Here is a 13,890-nt window from a genome sequence, read left to right on the forward strand (position 1 = left end):
ACATTCCATCTCTAGGTTATTCCTCATTCGCATTGCCTGGAACTTCAGTAATTCTTCTTCCAGTGATAATCAGCTTCCTTGGCCAAAGATGAAGCCATCTGATGTTAGAAAGTACATGAAAGTATTTGTGGAAGTAGACATGGACAGAGATGGGAAGATTACTGGCTAGCAGGCTTGCAACTTATTTCTGAGTTGAGGCTACCAAGAGGTATCCGAGGGTAGGTGTGAGGTCCTTTCTCCACTTAGTCGTATAGTACTTTCCGTTAGTACAGTTTCCTTTAAATCGCTTTTATATGTTTAATACCATCATAGGCTGAGTTACTTGCCAAAGATTATGATGAGAAGTAGAAGCAAGATGCAAAGATAGCATCTAACTTAACAATAGAGGAGGCAACCATTCGTGAACACTAGGTAGTTTTTTTTGTTTTTTTCAGAGAACTTCAGGTAGTTTACTTACTGGGAATTCGGGGATATGGTGGTGGTTGCATCTCTATCCTGCGGAATAACCCAAACAAATATATAACGACGGCATTTTTGCCTTTGAATATTTTCCGCAAAAGCATACAAGTTTTCATGGTAAACATAAATGGTTGCTCCCTGACTTCTATATATTTCAAGTTTGCTTCTAAAGTACTTTATCTTATTGCCCTATCTGAAGGAAACAGGTTCAAGATCTTTACATATTTTATAATGCTTGTTAATAGATTCTCCAATATTTACTCTAGTCTGCCCATTTGTCCTTTCCCATTCTGATGAGATTCCTAATGCAATTTATATTTGTTTTTGTAGAATTCACCGTGATTGATTTGCTTTTCATTGCATGTCGTCACAACTGTTTTCCCCCCTTTATGAATTTGTATACATGAGTACTTGTCCACATCGTTTCCCAGATTACATCTGTTGTTTCAGCTTCCTGCTTTAATTATTATCTGGCAAATGGCATTAATATGCAATTGTTCGTTTGACTTTTCTTTAAATTATCTTTTGTGGTTGAAGACTTTTCTTTAAAGGAAATGTCCTTTTCCCTTTCTGATTGCTGGAAATATTCTTTTGTGGTGTTTCTACTTATGTTCTCTTTTGTGGTGTTCGATATATTTTATCTTTAATGAGATCTTTTATATTAATTAGTAAGGTTTTCACTTGCTACAAGCTGCCCCCAAGAAACTCCCCAAAATTGTCATCCTCTCTCTGGGAGTGTGCGTGCGCGCTGTCTGAAGCTCTCATTCTCACTGGTTAGCAGATTTATGAACATGTGGATACAGACTTATAGTCGATGCCAGTGCATCTATGTTTCTGAGCTGTATTATACGCTAATCTCTGTTTACCTTTCCTTGTGGTGTTCTTTAGTTTCAGTATGATCCGATAGTTTAGGTTAATTGAAGTCGATTTCTTCTGTGATTTATATATATTTTTGACTCGTGTTAGGTCCAGTTGTCTCATGTACAAGGATTGTTGCTGTGTCGGTATCAGGCTCTAGCACGTAATCTATCTAGTGCTTTCAATTATTGAACTTGTTAGTTCTGGCAACAATTGGTATTTTCTTGCATTCATCATGTTACTTCTTTTCTGTTTTCTATAGCTATGTGGACTTTTCTGCGTTCCTGAATTTATCAGCAATTTTTTTTTTCTTATGGTGCAAAGATTGGGCATATGATGGTTTACACTTGATCTCTGAACTTCAGGTAAGTTCACATGTTTGACAAGTTTACATGCTGATGCTTTGCGTCTTTGCACCATTGTAAGAAGTTCATATGGTCAATTTTTTTTTCTTTTGGGTCAAATCATAAGGTCATTTGGTGGCCTCTGTTTTGCTCAAATTAGTTGCACAACAGAGGAAGAAAAAGAAAAAACAAGTGAAGGGCGGTATATAAAAACTTTGACTTATATAAATGTCTAGCAAAGATCATTTAAATGGTTAGGAAGGTCAGTAGCAGAAAGGCTAAATGTTTTTCGGGCGACAAAGGCTAAATGTTATCAGGCTGATGTTTTGAACATTTGTGGAATTGAAAAGACCAACCGGGCATACAAACGTAGCCACATTTCCGATATGTCGGTCAATGCTTGGTTCAGCTTCGGATTGTCTAGCAAGTTTTCATCCTCAACAGGAGGACCCCGAGCCGGGAGTACGAGACCTGAACATGCAAAATGGCCACACCTGTGATGGTACTCAATGGTAGCTTTGTCTAGTTTGAAATGAAAGGCAGTTATCTTCGTCAGCAGCCGATGCTGAACCGGATGATGAGGCAGGAAGCTGAAATCGAGTCCCATGTAAACATGTTACGGCATTAAGAGATTGACACATCGGGTCATTTTCATATTGAAATCTGGGTCCACTTCTTCGAACATACATATCTCCAGTTTTTGGAGCTAACATGTGTGTACTTTCGGACACACTTGCACTTGCTGAAAATTTTACGATTTCGGGTTTCCGGTTTTTGCTTCAGAATTTAGAGCAGGAACTGCGGGCCGAGGTTTGGATGCTTCGGTCATTCATTGGTTGAGGTTTGGACTGACCGTGCTGTTCTTAAGGACGATAACAATCTGCTTGGTTTTCGAAAAGCATCTGAAGCATACGAGATCACATGATCCACTCTTAGGAGCAATGCGATGTTTGAATCAGGAACTCGCGTTCGGATTTGTCACGTCTAAGGAACACCAGTAAAAATCACCTTGGACAATTTTTATCGTATCTGGCCTTTTTTTTTTCGGCATCGCCAAGTGCGATTCCAAGCCACGGCTTAGCGAAGTATCTGCTTGATTGCCGGGGCGATGTCCGGCCATTCGAGCTCAGTCTCTCAAAGGCCAGATTGCCATAAATACTTAAAGATTTTCAGCACTGATTTACCCAAGATCAACTTTACTTCAACTCGGTCATTTAATTTATCTTTTCAAAAAATAAAAGGAAGAAATTGGCCCAGTCCCCTGAGTTAAAAAGATTGCATTTTCCCTTTTCGCCGTATTTAATTTTTTTTTTTAAGGTTTAGTGATTTGGAAATAAAAATAATCGCTCGTGTTATTTTAAAAAAATTGAACATATAAAAATTTTGTTCATCGGTTATAAAAAAAAATTAAATATAAATTATTGATAATATATTTATTGATTCATTATTTCAATCGACGTGAATAATGATTTTTAAAATGAAAAAAAAAAAATGGAGGTTAACTGGATTACAAACGTGTTGTTATCTTTGTAGTAAGCCGGCAAAACTTGGGTATTTTCTAGACTGCTTTTAGATCGGACTAAAGAGTATTTCTGCTCTATAGTCTTTCCATCTCGCTACCGATTTTTTTTTTTTTAATCCGCTTTCGGAAAGGTTCGCCCTTCCTCCGTCCGCAGTTGCTCCGTCGACGGTCTCCATTTCCTCCTCGATCGCGAGGGAGAGGAAGTTCCAAAACCCGATTTGCGCTTCCAATCTAGACGAACCCGTTCCCCAATCCGACATCCCTCCTCCCCCGTCTCGCCTCGATCTGGCCAACCGCACCCCCCAATCCGATCGCTCCTCCTCCTCGGGATCTTCTGTATTGCGCGTGCTCGATTCGATTGGATTGGGTTGCAGCCGGTTGGTTTCGGGGCTCGAGTTCGCGGAATGGCGGGGAGCATGGAGCAATTCGAGGCTTACTTCAGGAGAGCGGATTTGGACGGGGATGGCAGGATCAGCGGGGCTGAAGCCGTCGCCTTCTTCCAAGGATCCAACTTGCCGAAGCACGTCCTTGCTCAGGTTACTCACTCCTCTGTGTCTTCGCTGTGTTGTGTGGTCTACTGGATTTCTCCCGTTCTGGTCGGTTCTTAGTTCATTGTTGCGATCACTTCTTTCGGGAGTCTTGGTGATGGCCTTTTTTCTTATTTGTGTAAGTAGGTGGATTAGAAGACGAATCTGACTGGTCGAGGTGAAACTCCAGTTTCGTTTGATTCGAATCACTGTAATTGGACCTGGATTGTCTGGTCGATAAATCTGCGAACTTTCGTGTTAATGCTGGAACTTAGTTGATTGAGGATTGGACAACCTAGCAGTGAGGGATTGTGAGCTTGTTAGGTTATGGGTGTTTCCTTTAAGTCCGATGATTAAAGTTCGCTCGGTCTTCTTCTGTGCCAATTACTAGATTGTATTACTGAAAATACACTCAATTTCTGGAGATTTCATGATACGCATTTGAAACGAGGCAGTCAGGGATCCATCTATGTTTTGATTCACAAGTCAAGAACGAGGTTCCTTTCTTTGTTTACCCGTTCTGCCCGAGTTAGTGCTGATTGTTTGATTTTTCCAATACTTAGTTGTTAGTATTATTAGCTGGCATTTGTCTGTCGAGGAACTCATTGAGCTTTGCATTGATGCTAATGGAAACGCATTGTGATGTTACCATTGCCACAGATATGGATGCATGCTGATCAGGCCCATACTGGCTTCCTTGGTCGGGCTGAATTTTACAATGCTCTGAAGCTTGTCACGGTAGCACAGAGTAAAAGGGAATTAACAGCAGATATAGTCAAGGCTGCCCTGTATGGCCCTGCTGCTGCTAAAATACCCCCTCCACAAATCAATCTTTCTGCCATACCTGCACCACATGGGAGCACTACAGCTGTTGCAGCAACCCCGCCGATGAGAGCGACAGCTCAACCAGCATCTCCGAGTTTTGGCTTTGGATTTCCTTCACAACAACAACAACAACCTGTTAGACCGCCTCAACCTATGCCTGCTCCTACTGCTTTCCGTGCGCCGCAGGCAAATGCAGGTTCACAATTTCCCATGGGGAGTAGTTTAGCGGGTCCTGGTGTTCCAAACACAAACATGTCAAGTGATTGGACCGGTGGAAGGAGCGGTGGAGTGTCAGTTGGATCCAGAGATACTAATTCCTCGGTTCTATCAGCTTTATCGAAACCACAGACTCTACCTTCTTTATCTCCACAGGCAGTGGCCAGTGATTCTAAAGCAGTAGTTGTTCCTGGAAATGGATCTTCTCCAGATTCTTTTTTTGGAGGTGATTTATTCTCTGCAAAACCCTCTCCATCCAAACAAGAATCTTCTGCACTAACTAATCCCACTGTCAGCGCACCTCTGTCCTCTGCTATAACTCCTGTTTCTGGAGGCCAACCTTCTGTGAAGCCCAATGCACTGGATGCTTTGCAGACTTCATTCTCTGAGCTTTCTTCTAGTAGTCAGGTTCAGCGTCCTCCTATGCCTTCGAACCCACGAGAGCAGGTTCCATCGCTAGGTTCTTCCTCATTCGCATCGCCTGGAATTTCAGTTGTGGTAGCTAATTCTTCTTCCAGTGATAATCAGCTTAATTGGCCAAAGATGAAGCCATCTGATGTTCAAAAATACACGAAGGTTTTTATGGAAGTAGACACAGACAGAGATGGGAAGATTACTGGCGAGCAGGCTCGCAACTTATTTCTGAGTTGGAGGCTGCCAAGAGGTAAACTATTTCACATATTGCATTTTCTGTGTTGGTTTGTCTTGTTGGTCTTGATTTGCTAGTTTTGGTGCCTATGATGATGTCGTGTTGGATGTTCCATATGATGTTGTGCCTCCATATGTATGGTGATACCATCAAAGTGTCTTTCATGTTTTACAACCAAAACAAGAGCCTGAAAGGTGTTGCTATCTGCAAGGGAACACCCACATGGAATATGAGAAAATGATACCTGATGTTTAGCCGACTAGACAAAAAGAAATATGCAGAAAAAGAAAAGAAATTTATGACATTTGAAATATGAACGTACCTTTGATGTTTACCTCAGATTTTGGTAATGTTCAATGTATGCTCTCTCTCAATCTCTTCTCTCTACTCTTGTTGCATTAGTTTTCTTAGGAGGCAGAATTCATGGGGTAGTGTTGACTTTCCTCTTGCTAAATCTCTATAATGTCCAATCTTGCTGCTCTCCCTAATTTTCCAAAGAATTGTTTCCTTGCTGAAATCATTGAATCCCTTTGTCCATGGTGGAACTATGGAATACGCCATGATACCATCAAATCCCTCGGTCTTATGACAATATGAACCCTAACGTGGTTGGGCCCTCAGGAAACTACATTTTGGTAGTTGAGTCTGTTTTTTTTTTTTTTTTGGGTCAAAATAGTTGAGTCTGTTGGTTAGTCATTTGTACGCCTTTTTTTTCTTTCCTTCTCCTTTATTTCTTAATTATTATTTTGAATATGAAAGCAAAAGGTTAAATTGAATAGTACTTGTCCCCTTCCCCTTTTCTCCTGTTTCATCACACAGGTATATTCGTATATGTTACTCCATCATGTTAGGCAGCATGATCATGCGTCTGTTAGTCATCATGTGAATCAGCATGATCACTAAAGGCTGTATCTGTTGCTTAAGTGCAAGTATAAGCTTAAGACCGATGCTGCATAACATCGTTATTAGTTAAAAGCTTAAAGTTGTTCACACCCTTGCTTTGTCGATGTTCGTTATATATCAACCACTATTTCTCGAGGAAGGTCAGTCGCAGTTGTTATCCTTTTAGTTGAACGCAGGCAAAACGTCAAGTTAGAGAACACGTTTTTATAAACTATCATCAGCTTTGCATTCATAGAAATCTTAATGCATGCTTTTTGCACTAAGATCTTGTATAAGCTCCATGAATTATGATGCTTCTTTTTGGATTCTGATTGTCTTGTATCATCTATATGATATGTGATCTCCTTGTGGTGACAGAGGTTTTAAAGCAGGTGTGGGACTTGTCTGATCAGGATAGTGACAGCATGCTCTCTTTGAGGGAGTTTTGCTTTGCCCTGTATATGATGGAGCGACATAGGGAGGGTCGTCCTCTTCCCACAGCTCTTCCTAGTAATGTCATGTACGATGAAACGCTATTGTCAATGACTGGTTTACCAAATGTTGCTTATGGGAATGCTGCTTGGGGTGCCAGTTCGGGTATTGTCCACATTTTCCTTGTTTTAGAGATGGTCCTTTCTTGGACAAGGCATGCGATGATAAAGTGTTTGGTGGCTTCTATATTAGGTTTTAGGCCACAGCAAGGAATGCCAGGTGCTCGACCATTGGGTCCTGCAACTGGCTTGAGGCCAGGAATGCAGGTTCCTACCCCTAAGGCAGACGCTGTGAAGCAAACAAATCAACACGACTTGAGAGGACCAGCTTTAGGGGATCCATTTGCAAATGTAGTTGGCAACATTGAACAAAATTCAGTTGGTTCAGCACCTCAAGAGGTAGCAACTGGGGAGAAAAAGGCATACACATTATTTCTTGATGCTCTTATCATCTTTTTTTCTTCTTTTTTTACCTTTGCCGAATGCCTGTGTTTTCTTTTGTGTTTTGACACGTGTCTTCATTTTTATATTCTTACTTTAAGTATGGGATGTTGCTGAAACATTGAAGGCCAAATGAGATGTTGCTGGATGTGTTCAAATAATCTAGATTCTTTTCTAGACACTCTTCCAGAAGGAAAGATGTTTTGTTGAATGTCTGTCCTTTTTCAGTCTCTTCTAAATGTTCTGCTTTTGATATGGCTTACACAAAGTAGAGCGCGAGATAACAGATCCCATAATTATTGTTGACGTAAGAATACATGCATCATATTTTAATTTCTCCATAATGCCAATAGATTTTTCTGGATAAAGCAAATGTAATCTTATAAAACTATGCTGCTCAAATAAACTTATATGCTTGTGCTTATCTTTAATTCACTTTTGGTTGAAAGGATTATGACGTGATATCGAAATATTGTTTATGCGTCTTTTTATTTCCTTCTGTCATTTAAGTTCTTTTCAGATTTGAATTGATATGGCCATTTGTTTTTCTTTCGAAGTAAAAGGAATACTCTTTCCCGATGGCAGGTGGAAGAAAAGAAGAAAGTGATATTGGATTCAAAGGAGAAGATTGAGTTTTACCGTACAAAAATGCAAGACCTTGTGAGTATTTTCTGTTCATATTTTGCTAATGAGGTGGAGAAATTGATGGGCTTAATGTTTTGAAATAATGCAGAGGTTTAGCATTGTTAGTTCTATATTTGCCCCAGTAGAAGATTTGCCTGGTATTGACTTTATATTTTTGAATTACACGTAGTTTATTATATCTTGTGTGGTTGAGTGAACTTGAAGACAGAAGCCTGGAACACAGTGGATTTTTTTATCTCTACAGTTTTCTTTATACCAAAAATCATTTTACATGCATCATAAGACAAATGGCTGGTGTAATATTACATGAACTCATCTTAAGCAAGAAAGAACATTTTTGAAATCTTATGGTTGCATGTTGTTTGTCCAGCTTGTCCTGATTTGTTTGCCTATCATGAGTAGGGTGCTGGCAAAATATGATATTTAATGCAAATACTGTGGGAAAAGCCTTGCTGTCACAGATTTTGTGGGCATCATTTCCCCTTGTTCCAGAGTACATTTTGACACCATACGTGGTCATTAAATTGATAAGTGATAAAGAAAGGACACAAATTTAAGGTCTCGATGTAAAGGAGGATCTGCTTTTGGTCTCCATATCCTGTTTGCAGCTTTGCTGTGGACACAGATCCCTGTTTCTGTTGCGGCCGTTCTGTGTGATGAGGTCCCAACGTTAGCAAAACACTTTGCACTAAGCTATCTGGACACTTTATTTGATAAGAACATTACAATTCACTTAGCCAATGTTCTGTTACCGATTTTATATACGGAATTTTTTTTTGGGTCGAATATATCTGGAATTTTTTTTTTTTGGTCTAATATATGCGGACACCATACTTCGAATATATCCGGAAATTCAGAGGTCAAGTTTTTGCATGTTTTGGTTGGCAAAAAATGATTGCTTGCATGTGCTGCAAAGTTCATGGTGCTTCTTGAGCTTCTGAGCTCTATTTTTACATAGTTTTTCTTTATTTTGTCTTCCCTTTTATTTTGTTCCTATGCGTTCTCTTGCTGATGTTTGCTCTTCATTCCTCAGGTTTTATTTAAAAGCAGATGTGATAATAAACTGAATGAGATCACAGAAAGGGCATCTGCAGATAAGCGTGAGGTACTTCCTCCACTCAGTTGTACACTACTTTCCTTTATTATTGTTTCTTTGAATCGATTTAATTTGTTCTATTTGAGTAACTTTGTAGGCTGAGTTACTTGGCAAAAAGTACGAAGAGAAGTACAAGCAAGTCGCAGAAATAGCATCGAAGTTAACCATCGAGGAGGCAACCTTTCGTGAACTTCAGGTAGTTTACTTCTGAGAATTGGGAATGCTTCTAAAGTAAATTTATAAGCCCTCTCTAACCTACGAATTCGCCAATTATGAGTTGGGAGCTCTTTTTTCTCTTAGCCTTTGTTTGGCAAGCTGCTGTAAGTTTTCGATGAGATCTAGGAAACGGGTTCAAGATCTTTGCGTATTATATAATTTTTTAAAAGAGATGCTCTAATCTTTACTCTAATCTGCCGACATGTCCTTTGCCATTCTGATAAGATTTCTAATCCAATTAATATATGGTTTGTAGAATTGACTGTGATTGATTTATTCTTTAGTGCATGTAGGCCCAAATGTTTCCCCCCTGTGGTAATATGTATTCGTGACTACTTGTCCCCATCCTTTGCAGATTACATCCGTAGTTTCTGCTTCCTGCTTAAACAATTCTCTTGCAAATGGAATTGATACACAATTGTCCCTTTGACTTTTCTTTAAATAAAATGTCCTTCCTTTTATCTGATGGCTGAAAAATATTCTTTTGTGGCGTTTTAACTTACATTCTCTTTTTTCCCTTATATAATTGGCAAGCATCATTCCTCCACCTCCTAAAAATTCTGCGTCTTTTTATTATTGACCTAACATTCAGTACCTGAAACCCATTAAATATTGTAGGAGGATATATTTATTTTTCCTTATTTTCATGTGTCTGATCTGTTGCTCTTCCAGGAAAGGAAAATGGAGTTGCATAAGGCCATTATCACAGTGGAACAAGGTGGCAGTGCAGATGGCCTTCTTCAAGTACATGTTTCTATACTTGCAAGCCATTTGCTTTTAGCTTTTTCTCTGTGGATACTCTGCAACTTTTCTGCTAACACTTCAGCATGTCATATTAGGTCCGAGCTGATCGCATCCAATCAGATATTGATGAGCTTATGAAGGCTTTGACGGAACGTTGCAAGAAGCATGGTCTAGATGTCAAATCAACTGCACTATTTGAGCTTCCGAACGGTACTTTAAGCTCAGCACTTCACTGTTTCGAATCTCCCACATCGGAGAATTGGTTTACTTTTTTCCATAGAGATTTGTTTGTTCCTTCTGTTTAGGAATCAGGATGAGTCTGGAGTAATCATCTTTTGTTTTACTTTGACTCATCCATTGGATGGTGTCGTACATTAAGGAAATCAAGGTGTCCCTTCAGGAAGTAACTAATAGGTTTGAGTTGTTTACATCAGGAAGGAACTAATAGATTTTCCTTCTGATCTTTGATGTTTTACTTAATTGGTTTACTTGTTTGGATTCTTTTTACCGTCTGATCTTGCCTTCTGTTCCTATTTTCATTCGATGGTCAATAAAGAATTTGTTCTGGCATTTAAGGATGCTTAGAAAGTTCGTGCTTCCTTTTTAAATGTGATGCTGAAGGAGCTGGTATCCTGGTAAAGCTAGCAGTTTGATCATTGAAATGCACTGCAAAGTATAGTATTACTACTTCAGCATGATGTTTAATTAAAGAATTACCCCAGTTAAGATTTACCTTTTAACTACTTGCATTGGGCTTGCGAGGTCTATTACCTTTTTGCTTTCCTGTCAGATTGCCACCATAACAAGCAAAGTTGGTCATTTTTTTATGTAATCAAGTTTTTAGCTTTCCCTGTCAATGCTAAGTCTGCAAGCACCTTGATATTTTCATTTGTGTTGAGAACTTCCTTTCTTTCTCCATTAAATGCAGAACATGCTTCTTGGATGGGTCTGTACTAACTGGACCAGTATTAGAAGAGTTGTTCTTTCGTTTAATTGATGAAACTAAACAGTTTAAACATTTAAACACTATAATTTTAGACGATTTCATAGATACAGTTCTCCTTGGACATTCATGACTCCTGTGGCCTTTCATACGGGGTCCTTCTCATCTCACTTGCACGACAATCTCGAAGCAAGAATTATGGGACCCCTGATTGTATTTAAATCGTATATTTCTATACTAGCTGTATTTTCTCTCTCTCTCTGCTTTTTTTTGTTCATACTGAAATTATTGACCAAGAGTGTGTTATCACTATTTTACTTGCATTAATGTTTCAGGCTGGCAGCCTGGGATTCAGGAGGGAGCTGCTGTTTGGGATGAAGATTGGGACAAGTTTGACGATGAAGGTGCATTATTTGTTTCCGAATTGTGACTTTGTTCTTTCAGATCTTCCAGCAGTATCTGCTTCTCCTTCAGACACTGATTTTAGGCTCTTTTAATCATTGAAAAGTGGGCGTAAGTATCATGTGAACTAAGGATTATAGTTTTCTCCTTCAGGCTTTGTCAATGACTTGAATCTGGATGGGAAGAACGTCTCTGTCACTTCAAAAACAAAATCAGCATCTGTCGAGAGAGAAAATGCTTCTACTGAGAATGGTTATGCCCACGATTCGATCTCAAATCCTGATGAAAAGCCTCGGAACTCTTTGGGTACCATGGAAAATACTTTTGAGGATGAATTTCAATACGCCCATAGTGAAGATGAATCAGCACGAAGCCCTCATGAAAGTCCGGTAGGTAGAACTTCTGCAGGGAGTCCATCTCAAGTATTTTCAGATGCGCATTTTGAAAAGAGTCCTGAAGCAGATGCCGAAACACACAGGTATGTTGTCTATTTTTTCTTCACAATACTGTTACGCTTTACCAACCTAAAACTGAACCTTCTGTTTGGCCCCATGATGATCTGAGAATATCTTAAATTGCTGGAGCAGAAGTTTTGATGAATCAACCTGGGGTGCCTTTGACAATAATGATGACGTGGACTCAGTCTGGGGATTTGGTTCCAAGGTGAGATGGTGCTAACTGTTGGATATTTCTGTTTGGTCGTGCATAAATTGTATAGCCTAGTGTCCACTGAATATCTGTTGAATCAACCTGGTTAAAGATGACTCTCTTTATGAAAATGTATTTGTTGAAACAAGCAAACACCTTGTCAGAACCCGATGTTGTTTCTTCCCTATCTGTCGCACTTGACATCCCAATCCCTATTGCTTTTCTTGAACACATTCAAGAGAGTCCTTCCAAAACAATTTCAACACCCTGTGAAGTGACTAGGCTACTTAATAGGATAGCCCTTCACAATCTTATGTTCCCTAATGAGGGGAGGGGGGATCGTGATCTCTGGTCCTTAGCACTATGCTTGTCCAACCAGGTTGGCATCTTCAATTAATGTGTTTTCTCAAGGATTATTTTAGAATGACCTTTCTGGATGTCTCTAGTCTGTGCAAAATCATTGCACCCTTGAAAGAGGATATAGTTTGCATCCTGATTGACTCAAAACCAATTCTTCTCCCTTTTACCCAAAAAAGGAAAAATCTGGTCTCTTTTAATTGTTTTCTTTGCTAAGGAATTGCAGGACTCGAAACATGAAGATTATTCTTTTTCATCGAGTGACTATGGAGTAAACCCGATACGAACAGGCTCCCCACAAGCAGATAATGCTTTCCAAACTAGGAGTGGTTTCGCTTTCGATGATTCCGTCCCAGCCACTCCTCTTTCTAGATTTGGCAACTCCTCGCCGAGATACAGCGAAGCAGGGGATCACTACTATGACAACTTCTCGAGGTTCGATTCCTTCAGAACCCACGACAGCGGATTATATCCCCAGCAGCCCGAGAGGCTTACTAGGTTTGACTCCATTAATAGTACCAAGGACTTTGGTCACAGTCGTGGATTCTCTTCTTTCGATGATTCAGATCCATTTGGTTCTTCCGGTCCATTTAAGGTTTCTTCAGAGAATCCGACTTCGAAGAAAAGTTCAGATAACTGGAATGCCTTCTAGCTGGCCATTTCTGTCCTGTTTGTCACAAAATGTTCCTCGTCTTTTTTCCCCAGGGCTTTGCCCCTTTAGCTTGTTATGTATGCCATTTTTTTTTTAATGTTTTTCTCATGCTGTATAGCAGGAAAACAGAGCTGGGTTTTTGTAATGTGATTCAATGTGGCCTTGTCTTTTCGTAGGGACGATGTATTCATTATTGTAGGATGCCGAGACGAGAAGAGAGATTGCTTTCCTTTCGCGTGTCTAATACTGATTATATGGACTCTTGTGATATACATATTCCAATTTGTCTGCGGTCGCTACCTGACTTGGTGCGGACTGGCTCTGTTTTGTCGAGCTTCATGCATCCTTCCTGCTTACAGTTATTTGCGCTTGCTGGTGGACTGAGCATCTGGAATATCCTTCTTTGTATAAATGTCAACTACATATGAACTAATTTAGAAAAAGAAAATAGTTTTTAACCGGCGGAAATCTAATGAAAATGTGATTGTTTTCCTGTACCCGATATAGGATATTGGATAGCATTGACAGTTTTAGTAACATAATTGATGACATTCTAATTTTCGTTTGTTTCCGACCAAATTTTTTTTTTTTCGTTTGTTATCTCTCCCATCGAATAAATTAGGTTGTCCTTTCTTTAATTGACTCATCGAGTGAATTACTCATTTAGTGAATATTTGACTTTGAGGCCTAATTTCCTTAAAAATCCTCAACTTTGGGTCTAGTCGTGAATCTAATATGAGCTTTTTTTTGTCTTAGAAAAAATCCCCAATTTTAGATCCAGTCTTCAATTTGTCTCGATAATTTTGTTTTGTCTAAACAAAATGAAAAATTTCAATATATTCTCAAATCTATTTCATGGTTTAGTCCCAACTTGACGTGACATTTTCATATCAATAGAAAAACCCACACTAGCAAAGCAATAAAGTGATAAGTACCTATCGACATGGCATTTTCACGTATATAACAAATCTAC

The 13,890-nt window shown here is 39.3% G+C and overlaps 1 protein-coding gene and 1 non-coding gene across 3 annotated transcripts; both read left to right on the forward strand.

Moving 5' to 3' along the window:
* The first annotated feature begins 1,655 nt into the window (after window positions 1-1,655).
* Window positions 1,656-1,720, forward strand: LOC115738792. The gene has a single exon (XR_004015153.1). It is a non-coding gene; the product is annotated as a small nucleolar RNA snoR101 (small nucleolar RNA).
* A 1,564-nt stretch (window positions 1,721-3,284) lies between these two features.
* Window positions 3,285-13,206, forward strand: LOC115738748 (epidermal growth factor receptor substrate 15). 2 transcript variants are annotated; one of them, XM_030671467.2, is made up of 13 exons: window positions 3,285-3,719; window positions 4,371-5,415; window positions 6,661-6,879; window positions 6,967-7,193; window positions 7,800-7,874; window positions 8,893-8,964; window positions 9,053-9,151; window positions 9,844-9,915; window positions 10,011-10,125; window positions 11,194-11,262; window positions 11,414-11,738; window positions 11,848-11,923; window positions 12,483-13,206. In XM_030671467.2, the coding sequence occupies exons 1-13, from the start codon at window positions 3,588-3,590 to the stop codon at window positions 12,915-12,917; spliced, it is 2,961 nt and encodes a 986-aa protein (XP_030527327.1). In that variant the 5' UTR covers window positions 3,285-3,587; the 3' UTR covers window positions 12,918-13,206. The 2 variants fall into 2 exon arrangements, with proteins under 2 accessions (XP_030527327.1, XP_030527328.1); XM_030671468.2 differs by having other exon boundaries at window positions 3,286-3,719; window positions 12,492-13,206.
* Window positions 13,207-13,890: the final 684 nt, after the last annotated feature.

Source organism: Rhodamnia argentea, chromosome 2, assembly GCF_020921035.1.
Source record: "Rhodamnia argentea isolate NSW1041297 chromosome 2, ASM2092103v1, whole genome shotgun sequence".
Lineage (NCBI taxonomy): Eukaryota > Viridiplantae > Streptophyta > Magnoliopsida > Myrtales > Myrtaceae > Rhodamnia > Rhodamnia argentea.

Coding starts and splice junctions, on each gene's coding strand:
- LOC115738748 (XM_030671467.2), top strand. CDS start 3,588: ATGGCGGGGAGCATGGAGCAATTCGAGGCTTACTTCAGGAGAGCGGAT. Junction 6,880..6,966: donor TGCTTGGGGTGCCAGTTCGG/GTATTGTCCACA, acceptor CTTCTATATTAG/GTTTTAGGCCACAGCAAGGA. Junction 9,916..10,010: donor GTGCAGATGGCCTTCTTCAA/GTACATGTTTCT, acceptor ATGTCATATTAG/GTCCGAGCTGATCGCATCCA.